The sequence below is a fragment of the Bidens hawaiensis genome, unplaced genomic scaffold (genome assembly GCF_021521415.1).
Source record: "Bidens hawaiensis isolate Kalapana, Puna unplaced genomic scaffold, B.hawaiensis_p1.1 tig00032836_1, whole genome shotgun sequence".
NCBI lineage: Eukaryota > Viridiplantae > Streptophyta > Magnoliopsida > Asterales > Asteraceae > Bidens > Bidens hawaiensis.
In genome coordinates, this window is record NW_027495618.1 from 149,965 (window position 1) to 170,481 (window position 20,517).

The following is a 20,517-nucleotide window of genomic DNA, read 5'->3' on the forward strand; positions in this document are numbered from 1 at the left end:
GTGGGAGCAAGGTTGTTGTGTTCTCATATTACAACGTTGTTAAGTATTTGATGAAAAAGAAGGATGCAAAGCCGCGCTTGATCATATAGATTTTGTTTTTTCAAGAGGTTGATTTGGAGATTCGTGATAATAAAGGAAGAGAGAATGTGGTTGCTTGATGTGTGCTTGCGCGTCTTATAAATTATCATGGATTGGATATTTAGCTTTTGCACAAGATTGTGTTTAAAATTTATAAAAGTGATTTCTACAAAGACTAAACACACATAAAATAGGCAAGTGTACCTATCGCATATGTAGAATAGTATTGGTAAGAACCAAGTATCGATCCGTGGACACAAATGTTTCTAATAATAAATCGTTGCTTAACTTTAATCGGAAGTTTTAATCATTTTTGGGGTTAATTTTTAAACTTTTTATAAAATATAAATACTTATATATATTATATAGGTGACCAGGAGAAGAGATTCTAAACGAGTTGTTCAATTTTGCGAAGGTTACCATCTAAGATCAAGAATCCACTCCATTTTAGCATTGATAATTAATATGTAGACATGTAATAAACTTACCGTAGCAATATATGATAGATAGCTCCTTAACCCAAAGTGAGCATCTTTGGCACTAAGGAGATGATATGCGCATTTTAAAGTCCACCCTTTCCTAATGTCATACCATCTCAATGATGTCAATTTAAGTTGGCAAGTAGTTTCGTTAAGTAGAAAGATTAGGATTGACTTCAATTTCTCAAATACCAATTCTAACAACTTCGGGTGGTTGTAGTTCATCACACGACCTCCCCTTGGTTGATTTAAGTAGGTTATGATTACACATTCCGTTAACATATGGTTTCTTTAGCTAATTTCATATCCTAAGCAAAGCTATTTTCGGATTACCAAGGTTTAGAAAAATACACCATAACTTATATCTCATCATTTCTAAGTACAATATAAGGATCCATGTTTCGATAATGTATCAAAGTATTTCTATCTTTCAAGAACATGAATCGATCATGAACGATTGCCAATGATATTGACAACCACCAACTTTGATTTAGTGATTTAAGATGGTGAAACGTTTCTCATCAAAAGATAATTGTAACATAACCATGTACTTAACTAGACTACATCACATGTCTTGATTAATTATCAAGTAAACAAAGCTTCTTCATAGATTTTAGATGGTGAAAGGAGTTTAGCTCATAATGAGCATAGTGATAAAAACATTAAGATGATTGATAACAACAAATACATGATTAAACTTAGAACAATCTAACCAAATGTAGATGAATCCTTCTTCTTAATGATGGTAATGATGGTTGATGATGATGATTAGTGATGATGACCTCCAAGCCTTCAAACTCTTCACTAGATCTTCTAGGTAAGTGTTAGTGTGTGTTTTTATAAGTGAAAATTGGAGAGAATTCTTGTCAAGGCACACTTGATGAATGTAACATGAGCCACTATTTATATGCAATCTGGGCGATGAGACACGGCCCCGTGCAAGATGAGCACGGCCCCGTGTATTTTTATGACATGTGCCAGATTTGTTTTGTCTTTTGTGTGAGGTGGCAACGGCCCCGTGGTTAGCAGGCACGGCCCCGTGGTTTTTAGTGACATGTGCTAAATTCTTCTTTGTCTTTTCTGCATTTCCGTCCACGGCCCCGTGCATGCTGAGCATGTCCCCGTGCTTTTGTTCTCAGATTTTGTCTTTTCTTGTATCAGAAGCATGGGGGCGTTTTTCTTGAGGCATGGGGGCGTGTTTCTTTGTTTTCTTGTGTTTTCTTCTGTTTTTCTTCGCCTTTTTGCTTGTTTCTTCGTTTGAGGCTTGGTTTTACCTGAAATTATGTTTTATTATGATAAGTAGTCTTTTATGCTATGTTTTTAGATGGAAATTGCAGTTTTTAGAGATTATTTGATGCCGAAAAGATGTGTATTTCTATGCACATCAAACATCCCCACACTTGAACATTGCTTGTCCTCAAGCAATCGTCTTATAAATGTTCTCTAAAAAACAACAAATTTAGATTATAGCCATTCCTTAAGTGAGCTCCAAGAAGATGAAACAAAATAACCAATCTTTATGTTAGTGATAAAAGATAGAAAAACTTTTGTTTTTATGAGTTTCCGTTTATGCAAAACGTCACGTTCTCACAATGTTCACTCACACTCGGTTTTATATCTGATTATACCTGTGATGTAGGTATGTGAACACCCTTAGCCAAGATGTAACCTGTGATAAATAAGCTTGTAACAAGTTCAAATCTCCCCCTTTTGAAGGGTTGTATAGATCGGAAGGTAAACCGTGGTTTTGTGTGAGTAGGGATTGGTATTTTGTGATGGTTCAAGGGTTAATGGTAAATACAGCTTCCACTGTTTTCTGGGAGTTTTGAGATGTCTTCTATGGTTAGATCCTTTTCCTTCGATTTTTTTTATATACCTAATGACTCTTTTAAGGTCAGATCGTCAAGACCGGTTTTGTCGAGGATGTGGATTAATTCTTCCTCAATCCTGTTATGAATATAACTTCCAACTCTAATGGATCGTTCGGCTTTGAGCCTAATAGCCCCCACCCTCATTAGCTCGGTATATTCATGCTGAGACTGAGTTTGACTTTTTCTACATCTTCCTTCGTGGGACCAGTTTCCGCAACCTAAGCATCGTTCATATCTTTTTGCTCTTCTCTTCATTGCGTTTTTGGAAATTCCACAGAATGGTGGCCTTTGTTCGTTTTGGCGCCACTTTTTCCTCACCTCATTGCTAAAGAGAAAGATTATCTCCCTAAGTTCTGGAGGCAACCTAGGTTTTGTGAAGTGTATGCAGCAAAGGAAATTGAAATCGAAAGAATGCATTTCCAGTTCTTTAGGGTCTGCCGATAAAAGACCAGTGTTGTATTTTACCGGTGAAAGTGGATAGGGTGATCGGATTTTTGGGTTTTGTAATTTTGATAATAGGTTTGATGGAATTGTGTAGATATTACCTTCTTATTTATACAACGCTTCATGCGGTCTTGAAATGAAAAATTGGGACAAGTTCTAAATCACACGAAACATATGACTCACTCAAAGTTTCCGAAAAAATATTTATATGGCATGAGTTTGTCTCACAGTAACGGAGGAATTGGGTATTAACGCCATATTTTGCATAAATTTTTTTTTCTCAATATTACAAAACTTTTCTTACTTTTCACTTTTATGCAATGATTGGTTATTTGCAAAAAAAAAATTCTTGGTTTTCTTTTAAGGTTAGAATAATCTTTGTCTGCTGCAAAAATATTTGTTTTAGAGAATTTTTATAATTAGTTGGACAAACAATTGGTCAAGTAATTCCCCTCCCCACACTTGAATCTCACATTGTCCTCAATGTGATAAGATTCATGGAAATATAAAAATTCTAATTGAGTATTACGGGTTGAAATGGAGAGTTACTTCCCTACGGGTTAACGAAATTTCGGCAGAGCGTCCCCTGTTTTTCGTCCGTTTTCCTGTTTTTGTACCTGTAATAATGTAAAACTGCAAATAACCACAAACAACCAAGCATAAACTGCTTAAAATTGGGTATGGAATCATCCATCCCTTGCCCTATCGGGCTAAATTAGTACCTAGCATAATGTCTTTAGCACCCACGGCCATAATAATATCCAAAGCAACATAACACAAATAAACAAGTACGATGAAAAGTAAATTGTTTAAGACACACATAATAATAAGTTCATGAAATACTGCCAACCTATGCCTGTGCCGCCAATCATCAGTTACCCGCATCCGGGTCAAATGGTCCCCACTTTCTGTCCATGCGATAGCCCGTACGATCGATCTCTCGCCTCGTCTCTGCATATTCGGCTGCTCGTTGTGCGTCCGATGTAGCCATTTGTTCTGACATTCTGTTAAACGAGGCAGTAGTGTTAGCTGATAATTGATCAATAAGTCCAAATATACCCTCGAAAGTGTATCAGCTATCATGTGATGAACTAGGGCCGGCCCCTGATGAAGATGGGCCTCCTGTCTGATGGTAAGCTTGGCGTCGGTACTGTCTGGGCGGTGACTGTCGTCTCTCATGCACATCCTGAATCATCATCTCTGACGGGTCTTCTGGGTCCTACACTTGGTTGTTCTTGTCACAAAATCTTCACACTCCCGGGCTGATTTCCTAAACCATCTTCATGCTTTCACAGTAGTCAAGGTTGAGAGCGATCGTGTCCGGGCTTGGGGTTCCCTCTGTGTCTGCACCATAGGCCCTGTAGAGGTTGTAGATCCAAGGACCACCGAAAATAGGGGAGTTCCCTCGGGCAGTAGCATTTGACATGAAAAGTTTGCAGAAAAGCATTGTGATATTGCACGGTATTTTGTTTTTCATGCAATATAATGCCCAAAGATCCTTTAGGTTGACAACCCCTTCGCTCTGACCCCAAGCTGTGACTGTATGACTCAACAGACGGTGGATGTATCTCATCAGCGGGTCACGTAGTGCAGTGCTTTTAGAAACACTGGGCCTGTACGTTGTCGTTCCATAACTTAATTGTTCCCAAGCTTCTTCCCTTATGTCACCCGCTTCGGCCTCATCATCTTCACCTTCATATGTAAATGTTGATTTTGCTTCGAACCAGATGGCCGTGTCAGTCTCTGCAGCCGTGTAAATACCTAAATCAATTCCCAATTGAGTGACAGAAGTTGTATGCCAAACACCCCCACAACGAAACTCGATCGCCTTAGTATCCCACATGTCAAACTTTTTCTTTTTGAAATTGAACGAGGCTAGGAATTCTTTGGTGAGTTCTGTAACTGAATCCCCAGTCTGGTTAAAAACCCGTCCCCAAGGTCCCTTTACAATGTTTTGATAGCGGTCCCATTGGTTTACGTGTCTTAGGGTGTTTTCACATGCACGGAAATGGGTTTCCGGGTATCTATTGTTGAGGTATGTTAGTCTTTCGTTTGCCATTTGGTCCTTTTTCTTTTGGTTTCCAAAGACTAGGAATGCATGAAAATCGTCCCCATACTCGGCCATCTGCAAATTACACTTGAATTAGTCAAAATTCATGAAAAATTTACAAACTGCTGAAACAGAAAGCAAGCACGACGGCGTGCTTCCAGAAGCACGGTACCGTGCTGCTACTTCTAGTTCAGTTCCTTTGACTTTTGGTTGACCACGACTGGTGTTGTTTTGGGCACGGCTCGTGTTTTTTTTTAATATCAGTTTCTAACTTACTCAGACTCGAACCCTCGTTTCTAACCGGTTATAGAACTTGGGTTTAATGGTGGGTCGGGTATTTGTGTAAAAACTAAAAACCCGAATTGTTTCTCTCAATTAAACCCTAACCATCAATCATTCAACAACTTATTCATCATAATCAAGCATAATAACCCATACCCTCTTCTGGTTTTGACCCGATTTGGTCGATTTGAACAATTTAGGGTTACTCTAAACCTAGAATGACGAATTTAGACAATACATTTGTTAAATTAACATACCTTAGGTTTAGAATTGATGAATTGATGAAGAAATTCGTGAAGTAGTTGAGGTTTCGGCGGTTCCCGTAGTGAAAAATAGGGTTGGAAGTGATAGAAAATTATTTTATTAAGTAAAAAACTCGTAACTGATCTGACACCAAAAACACGACCCCGTGCATTAGGAAGCACGGTACCGTGCTGCTTAGTGCAGACAGTACTGTGTTGTTTATTTGTCGAGCTGGTTTGTTTTTTAAATGGGTTTATATTTTCTGGTTACTTTAAACTTTAGTAAAAACATCCTAATTTTCATTAAGAACATAAAAGTAAAGACATAATTAAAGATAGATGAGATGAAAAGTACAACAAATACTCTCGGGTCCTAACACATAATTCTAGCAGAAACAACTTAAACAAGAAACGAAGTCTGAACTTCAACGGCCACCACTCCCGAACAAGTCCTGGATGTGTGGTGGTGCTCGCTTGGCTTCCAAAAGTTCGTCAAGCTTCTTGTTGAGCGTGACGATTTCTCGGTTGAGAAAGTTAAGTTTTGAAGTCACATCCTTGTGGTGGCCATCCACAACATGGAAGTTCTCGAACCTAAGCAGGTCGACTTTGTTGATCAGCTCGACTACTCGAGCTTCGGTTTGCATGTTGCTTTCAACTTGATCTCTCACGATGCATTGGAGTCGCATGACTTGTTCCTCGAGAATGGAAGATTCATGTTGCTTCCCCTTTTTCACTGGCTTCCATTCAACCCGTTTTCCTTCCATTTGGGTAATTTTTGTTTGGTGTGAATGGAATAGTGAAATTATGCATGCATTATATAGAGACTGGAAAGTTGAACACAGCAACGTGTATTAGGAAACACGGCCCCGTGCTGCTAGAAGAATAAATGTTCCTACATCAGAGAATTGTACGGAGTCAGCGTGTATCATGCTGAAGATTCTAAGGTGACCACGGTACCGTGTTTAGGAAAGCACGGCCCCGTGCTTTTATCACTGTGATTTTTTTCTTTTAATTTTCAACATGATTCATGATCCGAAATTTTTAGAATTATGTTTATTCTGATAATTTGGAAGTTTGGTTATCTAAAAATTAATTTTCATTGAATAAAGATCCTAGAACAGTTACGGGATAAGCCCTGGTTTCCTAAGAAAAGAAATAGTCGGGTTAAGCCCAAAGTCCTAACACATTGTGCTTAATGCACTTGATCACACATAAAAGCATAAAATTAAGTTTCCTAGAGTTCTCCGAAAGGTTCTCCTCCTCCGAATGGTCCTGGCGGTGGAAATACGTGAAACCGAGAACTTGAAACCGGAGTTGTTCGTTGATGTCTCGGAGTTCCATTTTCATGTTTTCCACTGATTCGGTGAGTTACATGAGACGCATCTCTGCGAGGACATTCATTTTGGTAAGTTCTCTCACGAGTTCTTGAAGTTCCAAGAGAAGCTCGGTTTTGGAAACATGGCGGGCATCATTTCTCGGATGTCGGGAAACGGGAATTGCATCACTCATTTCAGTTGGCATGCTGAATTTTCAGAGGTTTTTTGGTTTGGGTTTTGGTTTGTGCAAGGAATGCAATAACACAAGGTGCCTTTTATAACCAAACAGGAAACCAAGCACGGCACCGTGCTTATGGGAGTACGCCCCCGTGTTTTTAGTCTGACAATTCAGTTACAAACCAGTCTGACTGAGATTTTTGCAGTGTAGATGCCGGCCCGCAATTTAGGCACGGGACCGTGTTTTTGAAGGCACGCCCCCGTGTTTTTGTGTTTCTAAAAATTATATATATATATATATATATATATTTAAAAACAAATAAAAATTTACAAGGCCTAGTTTTTAGAAGGTCTTGGCCAGACCTTATTTCCTTATGTTCTTAATCAAGAAGTTTGGAGGGTTAATACCTCGAACAATTCTTCAAGTGGACCGTCGATATATGGTTTCAATCGATGTCCATTCACCTTGAACTTCTGGTTGTTCGCATTTGAAATTTCGATGGTTCCATAATCAAAAATTGTTTTAACTATGTATGGACCTGACCATCGGGATTTCAGTTTTCCTTGGAAAAGACTTAAACGAACGTTGTATAACAGTACACGATCGCCAATTTTAAATATTTTCTTTTCTTTTATATGGGCGTCGTGTATGCGTTTAGTCTTTTCTTTGTATGACCAGGAATTTTCATAGGCCATTGTCCTCAGTTCCTCGAGCTCCCGAATTTGATCTTCCCGGTTTGCTCCGGCGGACGTTAGATCAAAAATCACTACTCTGAGGGCCCAGTAAGCTTTGTGTTTTAATTCTACTGGTAGATGACATGCCTTCCCGTAAACAAGCTTGAAGGGTGTCATTCCTATGGGAGTTTTGTAGGTCGTCCTAAGGTCCCACAATGCGTCATCTAATTTTTCTGCCCAATTTTTGCGATTCATCCCCACACTTCTTTCTAGAATCCTCTTAATTCCTCGATTCGAGACTTCCACCTGTCCACTGGTCTGCGGGTGATATGGTGTTGCCAGGCGGTGGTGAACCCCATATCGTGCTAAGACCTTGTCCATCAGGGTGTTACAGAAGTGAGTACCTCTGTCGCTGATGAGGGCTTTTGGCATTCCGAATTTTAAAAATAACTTTTTCAGAAATCGTACAAATACTCGAGCATCGTTGGTGGGAAGAGCTTGTGCTTCTACCCATTTAGACACGTAGTCGACTGCTACAAGGATGTATTTGTTTCCGAATGAGTTAGGAAATGGCCCCATGAAATCTATCCCCATACATCAAAGATTTCACAAATTTGAATGCCTTTTTGAGCCATCTCATTTTTTGATGAGATGTTTCCTGCTCTTTGACAAGCATCGCATGCTTGGATCAAAGCATGTGTATCTTTGTATATAGTGGGCTAGAAAAATCCTGCATCAAACACTTTCCTGACCGTGGTGGCAGTACCGTGGTGTCCGCCTGTTGGTCCTTCATGGCAGTGTTTGAGAATGTCTAAGGCCTCCTTACCTGCTACGCACCTACGAATGGCTTGATCTGCACCTATCCTAAACACATAGGGATCTTCCCAGAAGTAAACTTAAGGTCGGAGAAGAATTTCTTCCGCTGTTGATGGGTAAGCCCTTTTCTAATGATCCTACAAGCTAAATAATTAGCAAAGTCGGCATACCAAGGACTTTCGTCTTTTTCTTCTATCACCTCTTGAATGTGCATAAGAACTTCAAGTGGAAAATTATCATTGATAATTTCCTTGGGAAATTCTTTGGAAGTTGGACATTCTAAACGTGAGAGGTGGTATACGGCTACATTTTCTGCTCCCTTTTTGTCTTTAACTTCGATGTCAAATTCTTGGAGTAGTAGGATCCACCGGATGAGTCTAGGTTTGGCATCTTGCTTGTTGAATAGGTATCGTATTGCGGCATGATCGGTGTAAACTATGGTTTTGGAAAGAACTAAGTAGGATCTAAATTTTTTAAAGGCAAATACTACAGCTAGTAATTCTTTTTCAGTTGTGGTATAATTTTCCTGTGCATCGTTAAGAGTTTTACTGGCGTAGTAGATTGGGTGAAAGTGTTTTTCTTTGCGTTGTCCGAGTACGGCTCCAACTGCAAAGTCACTTGCATCGCACATGATTTCGAATGGAAGGGTCCAATCGGGTGTGGTCATGATTGGTGCGTTGACAAGTTTGTCTTTTAGTGTATTGAATGACTCAATACATTCCTCAGAGAAGACGAATGGTGCGTCTTTCTCTAGAAGTTTGGTCATGGGTCTTGAAATTTTTGAGAAGTCTTTGATGAAACGTCGGTAGAAACCTTCGTGACCTAGAAAACTTCTAATGGCTTTGACTGAAGTTGGTGGCGGAAGTTTGGATATGGTTTCAATCTTGGCCCTATCAACTTCTAGTCCGTTTTGCGAAATCTTGTGACCTAGGAAAATGCCTTCCTTTACCATAAAGTGGCATTTTTCCCAGTTGAGCACTAGATTTACTTCTTCACATCTAGCTAACATTTTGTCTAGATTTTTCAGGCAATGACCGAAGGAGTCTCCAAAGACTGAAAAGTCGTCCATGAAGACTTCCATAGAGTTTTCGATCATTTCATGAAAGATGGCCACCATGCAACGCTGGAAGGTGGCTGGAGCATTACATAGTCCAAATGGCATTCTTCGGTAGGCGAAGGTTCCGTATGGACATGTAAAAGTAGTTTTCTCCTGATCTTCGGGAGCGATGGGAATCTGAAAGTATCCGGAAAATCCATCAAGAAAACAGTAGAACATTTTTCCAGATAATCGTTCGAGCATTTGATCTATGAAAGGAAGTGGAAAATGATCTTTTCTTGTGGCATCATTAATTTTCCGGTAATCGATGCAAACTCGCCAGCCTGTGATGGTCCTCATTGGTATCAGCTCGTCCTTCTTGTTCATTACGACTGTCATTCCTCCCTTCTTGGTTACTACTTGAACGGGACTTACCCAAGGTGAATCTGAGATTGGGTAGATTAATCCGGCATCAAGCAGTTTGATTACTTCCTTCTTCACCACATCTTGCATGTTGGGATTGAGACGTCTTTGATGTTGGACCACGGGTTTGTATTCTTCTTCCATGAGGATTTTATGAGTACAAAAGGAGGGACTAATGCCCTTGATATCCATGATCTTCCATGCGATAGCCTTCTTATGGTTTTTGAGAACCTTAAGAAGTTCGTCTTTCTCTTCTTTAGAAAGGTGAGATGAAATAATTACTGGGAGTTGAGAGTCTTTTTCCAGAAAGGCGTATTCAAGATGTTTTGGTAGTTCTTTTAATTCCAAGGTTGGCGGTTCTTCGATTGATGTTTTTGATTTTTCATTGTTTTCAATGATTTTGCATGCTATTTCTAATTCTTCGTGGTAGTTGTTATTGAAATTTTCATTCTCTATGATGGGTTTGTTGAGTGTTTTGTCTAAGACTTGTGTTTCTAAGGGAGTATTGGTGGAGGAATCTCGCATATAGCAACTTACGATGGAGTCTATGATATTAACACAATATAAAGTGTCATCGTGTTGTTGCGGATATTGCATAGATTTTCCTATATCAAAAGTGATTGCCTCGTCATTGACCCTGAGGGTGAGTTTGCCGGTGCAAACATCAATGATAGCCTTTGCAGTGGCTAAAAAGGGTCTTCCTAAAATTAGAGGTACACTTTTGTCTTCCTCCATGTCTAGAATCACAAAATCTATTGGGAAAACGAACTTGTCAATTTTGACAAGCATGTTTTCAACAATGCCCCTAGGATATTTAACGGATCGGTCAGCTAACTGAATGCTCATGCGGGTGGGCTTTGGTTCTCCTATCCCTAGTTTTGCAAAAACCGCATAAGGCATTAAATTAATACTAGCTCCTAGGTCAGCCAGGGCATTGTTAACAGATAAATTTCCTATGAGACAAGGGATAGTAAAGCTCCCTGGATCGGTCATTTTTGTTGGTAGCTTGCTTTGGAGGACAGCCGAACATTCTTCACTTAAGGTGACATGCGAGAGCTCCTCCAGCTTCCTTTTGTTTGTCAGTACTTCTTTGAGAAATTTGGCGTATTTCGGCATTTGAGCGATAGCTTCGACAAAAGGGATGTTGATATGGAGTTGTTTAAAGAGTTCTAGAAACTTCCCATACTGGGCTTTCAATCACTCCTGCTTCAATCTTCCAGGGTATGGAATAGGTGGAACATAGGTTCGAACTGGCTCCTTAGGCAGTGTTGTGCTTGTTGGGGTCAGCCCTTCCTGCGTTTCATTAAGAGACTTTTTCTCCAAAGTTGGTGAGACAACAGTGGTTGTACCACTCCTGAGTGTAACGGCGTTAACTGTTGCATTCGGGTTGGTGATTGTATTGCTTGGAAGAGAGCCAGGTGGTCTTTCGGATAATTGTCGAGCAATTTGCCCGATTTGGGTTTCTAGGTTCTGAAGTGATGCTTGTTGACTTTTGAGATCGGCTTCGTGCTTCAGTAATACTCCGCTGATATCAACAGCTCTTGAGTCGGCTTTCTTCTCGGCTTCATTTGTTTTGGTCATTAATTGGATTAATATTTCTTCGATCTTAGAGTAGCTTGGGTTTTGATGGCTACTAGAGCTTTGATATTGGTATTGAGGTTTTGGTTGGAAGGATTGATTCATCGGTCTTTTCTTGAACCCGGACGAAGGTTGAGTGTTACCTCCGTCTTTCCAACTGAAGTTTGGAAGGTTTCTCCATCCTGGATTGTAGTTATTGCTAAAAGCGTTGTTCTGTCGAGTGATGAAATCAAGTTCTTCCATGTCCATAATGACTTGTTTACAGTCACTCGTCTTATGATTTCCTCCACAAGTGTCACAGGTGAGTCTAGTTTTTGATAGTTCGGCTTGAAGTTGTTCGAATTTTTTAGAAAGGGCTTCAAGCTGGGCTGTGACAAGTGTGTTAGAGTCAACGTGGTGTATTCCCTTATGGGTGGGTGTAGATCTTAGTGGGTTGTAAGCGAAACTCTTCTTTGTGGCCTTCTACAGGACTTCAAATGCTTCGTTAGGTGATTTGGATCCCAGGTCTCCACCAGCGATTTGGTCGATGGCCTGTTTGTTTTGACTGGATTGTGCGTCAAAGAAAGTTTGTACTTGTAACCATACACTCAGTCCATGATGTGGGCATCTTCTTAGAAGGATTTTGTATCTTGCCCATGCTGCGTGTAACGGTTCATCATCAGCGGTCCGGAATCCGGTAATGCTGGCTCGGTATTTGGCAGTTTTGTCGGGCGGAAAATATTTGAGGAGAAACTGTTCAACCATCTGGTCCCAAGTGGTAATGAAACCAGAGGAAAAAGATTCTATCCATTCTAGGGCTTGGCCCCTTAGAGAGAAAGGAAATAGTTTAAGTTTGATTTGATCTTCTGAACAGTTTTGGATTTTAAAGGTTCCGCAGATTCGTAGGAATCGAGATATGTGAGAAAGAGGGTCTTCGTCGAGGAGACCATGAAATTGAACTGAATTTTCCACCATATGAATGGTGCTAGATTTGATTTCGAAATTTTCGGTGATTTCGGGTGGAGCCACTCCATTGCCGTAGCCTTTGAGAGTTGGCTTGGCATACTGGCTCATGTTCGGTTCATTGTTCTGGGCCGCCATCATTTCTTCGGTTTGATTTTCTCCTAATGTGGTGGCGTCTACTGATTCGTCTTTGATTGTTTCTGCGGTTTCTGTGGTCCGTTTACGAGTTCGTCGACGAAAGAGTCGTTCCGGTTCAGAAATTGAAGAAACAAGCTCACGCTCGGAAGTAGAGGACATACATGAGGCTAATTCCAAATCACACTAAAGTAAAAGTTAGCTAAAGTTAAACTAAAGGTTAGTCTAAGTTAAACTACAAATTAGGCTAAGCTATTCTAAACTATCTAAGGTCTAAGTTAATTAAGCTAAAGTAAGGTAAGGTAAATAAAGGTAAAAATTAGGCTAGCCGTAAAATTATATATTTTAATATTTTGTAAAAAAAAATTAAAGGTAAAATAAAATAGAAGTTAAAAATTTGTACAATTATAGACAATGATTAAATTAAAACTTGGATCGTTCTTAGAAACGTACCGTGTCCCCGGCAACGGCGCCAAAAACTTGATGTGTGCTTGCGCGTCTTATAAAATATGATGGATTGGATATTTAGCTTTTGCACAAGATCGTGTTTTAAATTTATAAAAAGTGATTTCTACAGAGACTAAGCACACATAAAATAGGCAAGTGTACCTATCGCATATGTAGAATAGCATTGGTAAGAACCAAGTATCGATCCGTGGACACAAAGGTTTCTAATAATAAATCGTTGCTTAAATTTAATCGGAAGTTTTAATCATTTTTGGGGTTAATTTTTAAACTTTTTATAAAATATAAATACTTATATATAATATATAGGCGACCAAGAGAAGAGATTCTAAACGGGTTGTTCAATTATGCGAAGGTTACCATCTAAGATCAAGAATCCACTCCATTTTAGCATTGATAATTAATATGTAGACATGTGATAAACTTACCGTAGCAATATATGATAGATTGCTCCTTAACCCAAAGTGAGCATCTTTGGCACTAAGGAGATTATATGCGCATTTTAAAGTCCACTCTTTCCTAATGTCATACCATCTCAATGATGTCAATTTAAGTTGGCAAGTAGTTTCGTTAAGTAGAAAGATTAGGATTGACTTCAATTTCTCGAATACCAATTCTAACAACTTCGGGTGGTTGTAGTTCATCACACAACCTCCCCATGATTGATTTAAGTAGGTTATGATTACACATTCCGTTAACATATGGTTTCTTTAGCTAATTTGATATCCTAAGCAAAGCTATTTTCTGATTACCAAGGTTTAGAAAAATACACCATAAATTATATCTCATCATTTCTAAGTACAATATAAGGATCCATGTTTCGATAATGTATCAAAGTATTTCTATCTTTCAAGAACATGAATCGATCATGAACGATTGCCAACGGTATTGACAACCACCAACTTTGATTTAGTGATTTAAGATGGTGAAACATTTCTCATCAAAAGATAATTGTAACATAACCATGTACTTAACTAGACTACATCACATGTCTTGATTAATTATCAAGTAAAACAAAGCTTCTTCATAGATTTTAGATGGTAAAAGGAGTTTAGCTCATAATGAGCATAGTGATAAACATTAAGATGATTGATAACAACAAATACATGATGAAACTTAGAACAATCTAACCAAATGTAGATGAATCCTTCTTCTTAATGATGGTAATGATGGTTGATGATGATGATTAGTGATGATGACCTCCAAGCCTTCAAACTCTTCACTAGATCTTCAAGGTGAGTGTTAGTGTGTGTTTTTATAAGTGAAAACCGGAGAGAATTCTTTTCAAGGCACACATGATGAATGCAACATGAGCCACTATTTATAGGCAATCTGGGCGATGAGACACGGCCCCGTGCAAGGTGAGCACGGCCCCGTGTATTTTTATGACATGTGCCAGATTTTTTTTGTCTTTTGTGTGAGGTGGCAAGGCCCAGTGGTTAGCAGGCACGCCCCGTGGTTTTTAGTGACATGTGCTAAATTCTTCTTTGTCTTTTCTGCATTTCCGTCCACAACCCCATGCATGCTGAGCACGGCCCCGTGCTTTTGTTCTCAGATTTTGTCTTTTCTTGTATAAGAAGCATGGGGGCGTGTTTCTTTGTTTTCTTGTGTTTTCTTCTGTTTTTCTTCACCTTTTTGCTTGTTTCTTCGTTTGAGACTTGGTTTTACCTGAAATTATGTTTTATTATGATAAGTAGTCTTTTATGCTATGTTATTAGATAGAAATTACAGTTTTTAGAGATTATTTGATGCCAAAAAGATGTGTATTTCTATGCACATCATTGCTGATCACCTATCTAGATTGATGGGTCAAGAGGAAGAAAACATTAGGGCTATAAATGAATCATTCCCAGATGAGCAACTGTTTGTTGTTTCTATCTTACCATGATATGTTGATATCATTAAATTTCTTGTTGCAGGTACCATTCCAGATTTCTGGCCCAAGAAGAAGAAACATCAATTTATGTCTAAGGTGAAGTAATACGTGTGGGAAGACCCGGACTTGTTTAAGATTGGAGCTGATCAAGTATATCGGAGTTTCATTCCAGATAAAGAGATTCGAAGTGTGTTATCACACTCACACTCACTTGCACGCGGTGGACATTTCAGTGGGCAGAAAATGGGGCATAATTTTTTAGCGTGTGGTTTTTATTGGCTTAGACAATTTATACATGCAGCAGAATATGCTAAGAACCATGTGTGAGATGTCAATAGTTAGGTAGTATCTCAAGGAGGAACGAGATGCCCATGCAACCAATCCTCGTTGTCGACATCTTTGATGTTTGGGGGATTGATTTTTTGGGTCCATTCCTGAATTCCTTTGGGAATTATTATATTTTGGTGGCGTTTGATTATGTTTCAAAATGGGTTGAATCAATTGCCATCAAAACAAACGACCATGCCGTTATTTGTAAATTTGTCCAAACCAATGTTTTTTTCGAGATTTGGTGTTCCTCGCATCATTATAAGTGATGGGGGATCTCATTTTAAAAACTTTAATTTTGGAAAATTACTTAAACGGTATGGCGTAAACCACCGAATAGCCACACCCTATCATCCTCAAACGAGTGGTCAGGTGGAGGTATCCAACAGACAAATTAAACAAATTTTACAAAAGACGGTAAGGCCCGATCAAAAAGATTGGTCAACAAAATTAAATGATGCTTTATGGGCTTATCATACCACATTTAAACACCTATTGGTACCACCATATCGGTTTGTTTATGAAAGGTTGTCATTTACTTTGAACTTGCCCATCGTGCATTATGGGCCGTGAAAAATGTTAATTTAGATTATGTGTGTGTAGGTAAAGAAAGAAAATTTGAATAGATGTGAGCTAGAGGAGCTGCGGGACGAAGCTTATGAGTGTGCTTCAGCATATAAAGATAGAATAAAGCAATTGCATGGTGCCAAGATCAAGAGAAAGACTTTTGAAGAAGGACAGTGGGTCTGGTTATACAACTCGAGAACAAAACTGTATCTGGATAAGTTAAAGAGTAAATGGATGGGATCGTATCAGGTGAAGCGCGTCGGCCAGTTTGGCGAGGTCGAAATTGAAGATTTTGACGATAGTGAATAGGCATCGGTTGAAACCATATCTGGAAGAAGCAGATTTAAATAAGAGCATACATGAGTCGGATGTGAGCTTTATAGCTACTGAACTGTCATATTCAGTCGACTGTTAAGGGCCAGGTTTTTTCGGGTTGTAGACTCTAAATTCAACGCTTCTCGGGAAGGCAACCCGAGCATTTAAAAAAAATATTTTGAAAAAGATCTTATCCATTTATTTTACCAACCTTTTTTATTCCTTTCTTCTCATTCTCTTCTTCTTATTCTTCTTTTTCTCCATCTCTCTTAACCCATAATCCTCCATCTCAATCCTCTAACTCTTTCAATACTTAACCAAATACTTAACCAATATTTTGAATAAGTGTCTTTTCTTGTAGTTAAAGCTTGTTAAATCATCTTTCATCACTACAGGATGAGAAGGACCGGTGACACGAGGAAGAACCCGCCAAGAAACCAGGGAAAGGCTGCTCATCGTAGTCTGACCCACCGTCTTTGCGCAAGCGGAGATTGATTTTACGTGATGACGAGGAGGAGGAGGGACCAATGCAAGAGCAATACAAAGACGAAGGGATGGTGCCTCCCATTAAGCCACTTTAGGGGGGGTCCTCTATAGGGAATGGATCTGTATTCATAAGCAGAGTTTTATATGATGAATAGACAAATTGAAAAATAAGATAGATGGGTTTCTTTGTGAGAAACAGGTGACGAAGAGTCAGCTGAAGCCGTTTGGTATTGTGACGATGTTTGAGAATTTGGGTTGGGAAGCGGCTTTGAAGTGATATGATGGTGAGGATAAGGAAATTTATATGGACACTATTCAAGAATGGGTTTCATCACTGATAATGGATTGGGGAAATAATCCGCCAAAGACGATGAGATTGATTGGAAGGGCAAGTAACAAAGAGGTGGTCATGTCATTGGAAACCTTGCGTCGTATAGCAACATTCGATTAGAAACCATCGGCAGAGTATGTGTATCCTTCGGAGGAGGAATTTTATGCGAACCCAAAGAAACATCCTACGTATGAGAGAATGAAATTTGAACTCTTCAAACCGGGATTTTCTCATACGATGTTGCGGAACAATTTGAGGATGCAAGTGAGAGTGTTTTTGAGTTTTGTGATTCATAATTTCATGCTAAGGCGAGGTGATAAAACTCAAATTCAAAAATGGGAAATTCCGATGTTATATGCATTGATGAAGGGTACACCGAAGATTTCGTATCGGTATTTGGTCATGATGAACATCTGGATGTCAAGAGAATCTAAGGTAAAGTTAATCGTACCATATTGTCATTTGATTACAACATTGTTGAAGGAAAAAGGAGCAATTCGAGTGGATATGCCCACGGTTGAAAAGAATCTTAGCCCCTTTGATAAAGAGCAATTGCATAAAGAGGGGTTGATTTACCACGAGCAGGGGGGGTATGTTTATGTCCAACACTTTGATACACAGACACAAATGAGGGCACTAAAGAATGGTAATGGGGAGAATATGATTGAGGAACCATGTGTGTTTCTTCCTGGGAGTTGGGGTCATCAGGTTATACGAGGTACGTTTGGAAGTGAGCAGGGTGGAAGTTTGTCGGGACAGCCACAATAGGCCTCGATTTAGCACCCACATGAGATGGTTCAGGATGATTCACGGATGGTTGACTGGCTTTAGGCATCAAGGCCACCTGTTTATGGTAATTGGAGTGGTGAGTTTCAGTATATGTTTGATCAACAGAACAGGATTGCAGAGATGCAATGGAGGGAGACTCAGAGCCGGTATGATCGGATGGAGTTGTGGAATCAAACTCATGCATATATTTGGCAGCATGAGATCAATGACAGGTACAGAGATGATCGCCAGAGTCGAGCGCATGGGGCATGGCATCGGGGTGAGCCAGTGGTGGATTATCCACCAATGATTGATTACACAACTCTGGGGCAGTTTGATGGGAGTGTGCACTATCCACCACCTCAGATTCATCATTCGAGATGGGTGGATCCTCATGAGGATGTAGTTCGTGATGCTTGTGCGGGCAGTTCGTCGGATGCTTTTAACTTCTCTTGTGTTATTGACACCATGAGATCCATCTTTGGTGACCCGCAACCACCTTATTATTGAGCACTAGCTGATCCGTTGATCAGGTCCATGTGTCTCACCCTATCTTTTATATTCTGTTAACTTTTTGTATGTTTGTTTATGGGCAGTCGGGTGGCATGTTGAACTTTTAGGCCGTATGGTTGGTGTTTGTGTTTGTGTCTATGTTTAAACTATGTGTGTTTTATTTTGTGATGTGCAACTCTATTTGAATCCCGAGATGGGTAGTCGTTTATATACTTGATTGTGCTTGGTATGAGAATCCTTTGTTATGCATTTATTTTTGAAAAATAAGTTACATTGAGTGCAATGTTAATCTCAAGTGTGGGGATGGAAAAAATGGAAAAATTGAAGTTTTTGGCTTTAGAGTAGCTTGATTGTGCGCAAAAGCCTAAATTGTAACTTGTTAATTGTTAGTATTGATGCCAAGTAGAGGTTTTTGGTCATGATCAGTTTTTAAGCTTCTCGAAAGTCATCCCACGCAAATGTTTTTCAAATAAAAAAATTAAAATAGACCGTTTAGATGGGGATAACGAGTCATGGAGACGGCTACACATGTTTCATGTCGGCAGCCTAATTCATCCGATACGTGTGTGAGATTTTCCTTATATACAATACACATATAATATATAGTATATACACATGTCATGTGAGTGCCATTATAGAGAGTAACCAGTATGTCCATGATATCTAGAACTTGGTTGTCTCCTGCATTTCGAGATCTTAATACCACCACCTGTATGGAGAAATAGGACTGTAGAAAACCTACAATATATTGGCCTTAAAAAAAATCCCTACCCTACATTATCCCTTAGGATCCAATTGTTGTCTTTTCCATTTTTCTTTCTTTAACCCACATTACAAGCCGTGTTAGCCTTGGCCATTATTTTAACTACGTGGATGAAACCCGGTATGTTAGAGTTGTATATAAGTTGTTTGTCGAGCATAGCACATAATGTACGTATGTCTCAGGTCAGTTGTTTGTATATATTGATGTTAGTAATTGCTTAAAAAAAAGTCAAAGAAAAGCTCCAAAAGAATCAATGTTTGAGTCAATATCATTTGTAAATAATAGTGAGTGTTTTTGTGTGTTTGTTGAATAAATTGGATTTCATTCACCATAAAATAGTAAATAAATCCACTTCCACACCCTAATTTAAGCTACAGCAAAACCCTTAGTTCTATTTTCTATGCAACCGGTGGGTAATGGGTGGAGATATGACTTGCTTCTAACCTTATTACATTGTGTTCATACTTGGTATAGAGGGCAAAGAGATACCAGCACATTTTTTGTTGGTCCAGATATTAATCCGAGAGGAGAGATGTCATATTGTGAGGGGTATGACCATGTGTGTCTTAACCGGAAACAAAGTACACCCGTTTGGGCGGTTTTGCAATTTTAAAATGTACCATTAAATTGTTTGGTGTGTTATCAACCTTGACAGTGTCAGTTCTTAGGAATTGTGTAGGACCTTATACCTCACTAGTATTAATACTGATAATTGATGAACCATGGATCGAGGTGTATGTGTTTCATGAGAGTTTGCTTGAGCGAAAGCAAATGATAAGTGTAGGGATGTGATGTGTGGGTAAAAGCACGTGTTTATGGTGTGTAATTTCATGTGTTTTAGTTGGTTAAATATATCGAACATGAGTACTATGAGTCTTTTTGTGTTTATAGGTGTGTGGAGCTTAGTAGAGCTTATTTGGAGCTAATTTGGAGTGTTTAAGGATGGAGGAATCGAGATTATACGAAAAGAGGTGATCGGGAGCTTAACCGGGCAATCAAGAATCAAAATAAACGAGAAATGGAATTTTGGGAACAATGAAGCCGTAGGCTACGCTTCCCAGGCCGTAGCCTACGGCCTGAGGAAGCCGTAAAGTATACAGGGGAAGCCGTAGCCTTTGGCCCAGCCGTAGGCTACGGCCAGGCCTGACGGAATTTTGGTTTTTTGAGATTTCTTCCATATTTAAGACATAAAAACCTAGGGTCAATTTATTCATTCATACATCAATTTTGGGGCATCTTGGAGGATACTTTTCATCACCATAACACATATTAATCACTATAATCATCCATGCAATCCTTCTCCAACATCATAATCAAGAGAATGAAGATCGAGATGCAAGGCTAAAGGCTCCATAACCATCTACGGGCGTAGGGTTGTTTTGTATGTTAGATTTTTGGTACTTTAAACTTTAACTTTGGATTTGGTTAATCATTCGGTTGATCAATTCTTGTGCTTGTTCATGTGCTTAAACAGTTTTATAGTAATTGATTGCTTAATCAATTGTCAGTTAATTGATTTGTGGTCATCAACAATTAGGATTAAGTTCTTTCATCAATGACCC

General features: G+C 39.2%; 1 protein-coding gene across 1 annotated transcript; it reads left to right on the forward strand.

The window, feature by feature from the left end:
* The first annotated feature begins 14,348 nt into the window (after positions 1–14,348).
* On the forward strand, positions 14,349–16,088 carry LOC143584171 (uncharacterized). Its single transcript, XM_077066275.1, has 3 exons — positions 14,349–14,370; positions 14,929–14,981; positions 15,816–16,088. Exons 1-3 carry the CDS (start codon positions 14,349–14,351, stop codon positions 16,086–16,088), a joined length of 348 nt encoding a protein of 115 aa, XP_076922390.1.
* The last annotated feature ends 4,429 nt before the right edge of the window (positions 16,089–20,517 follow it).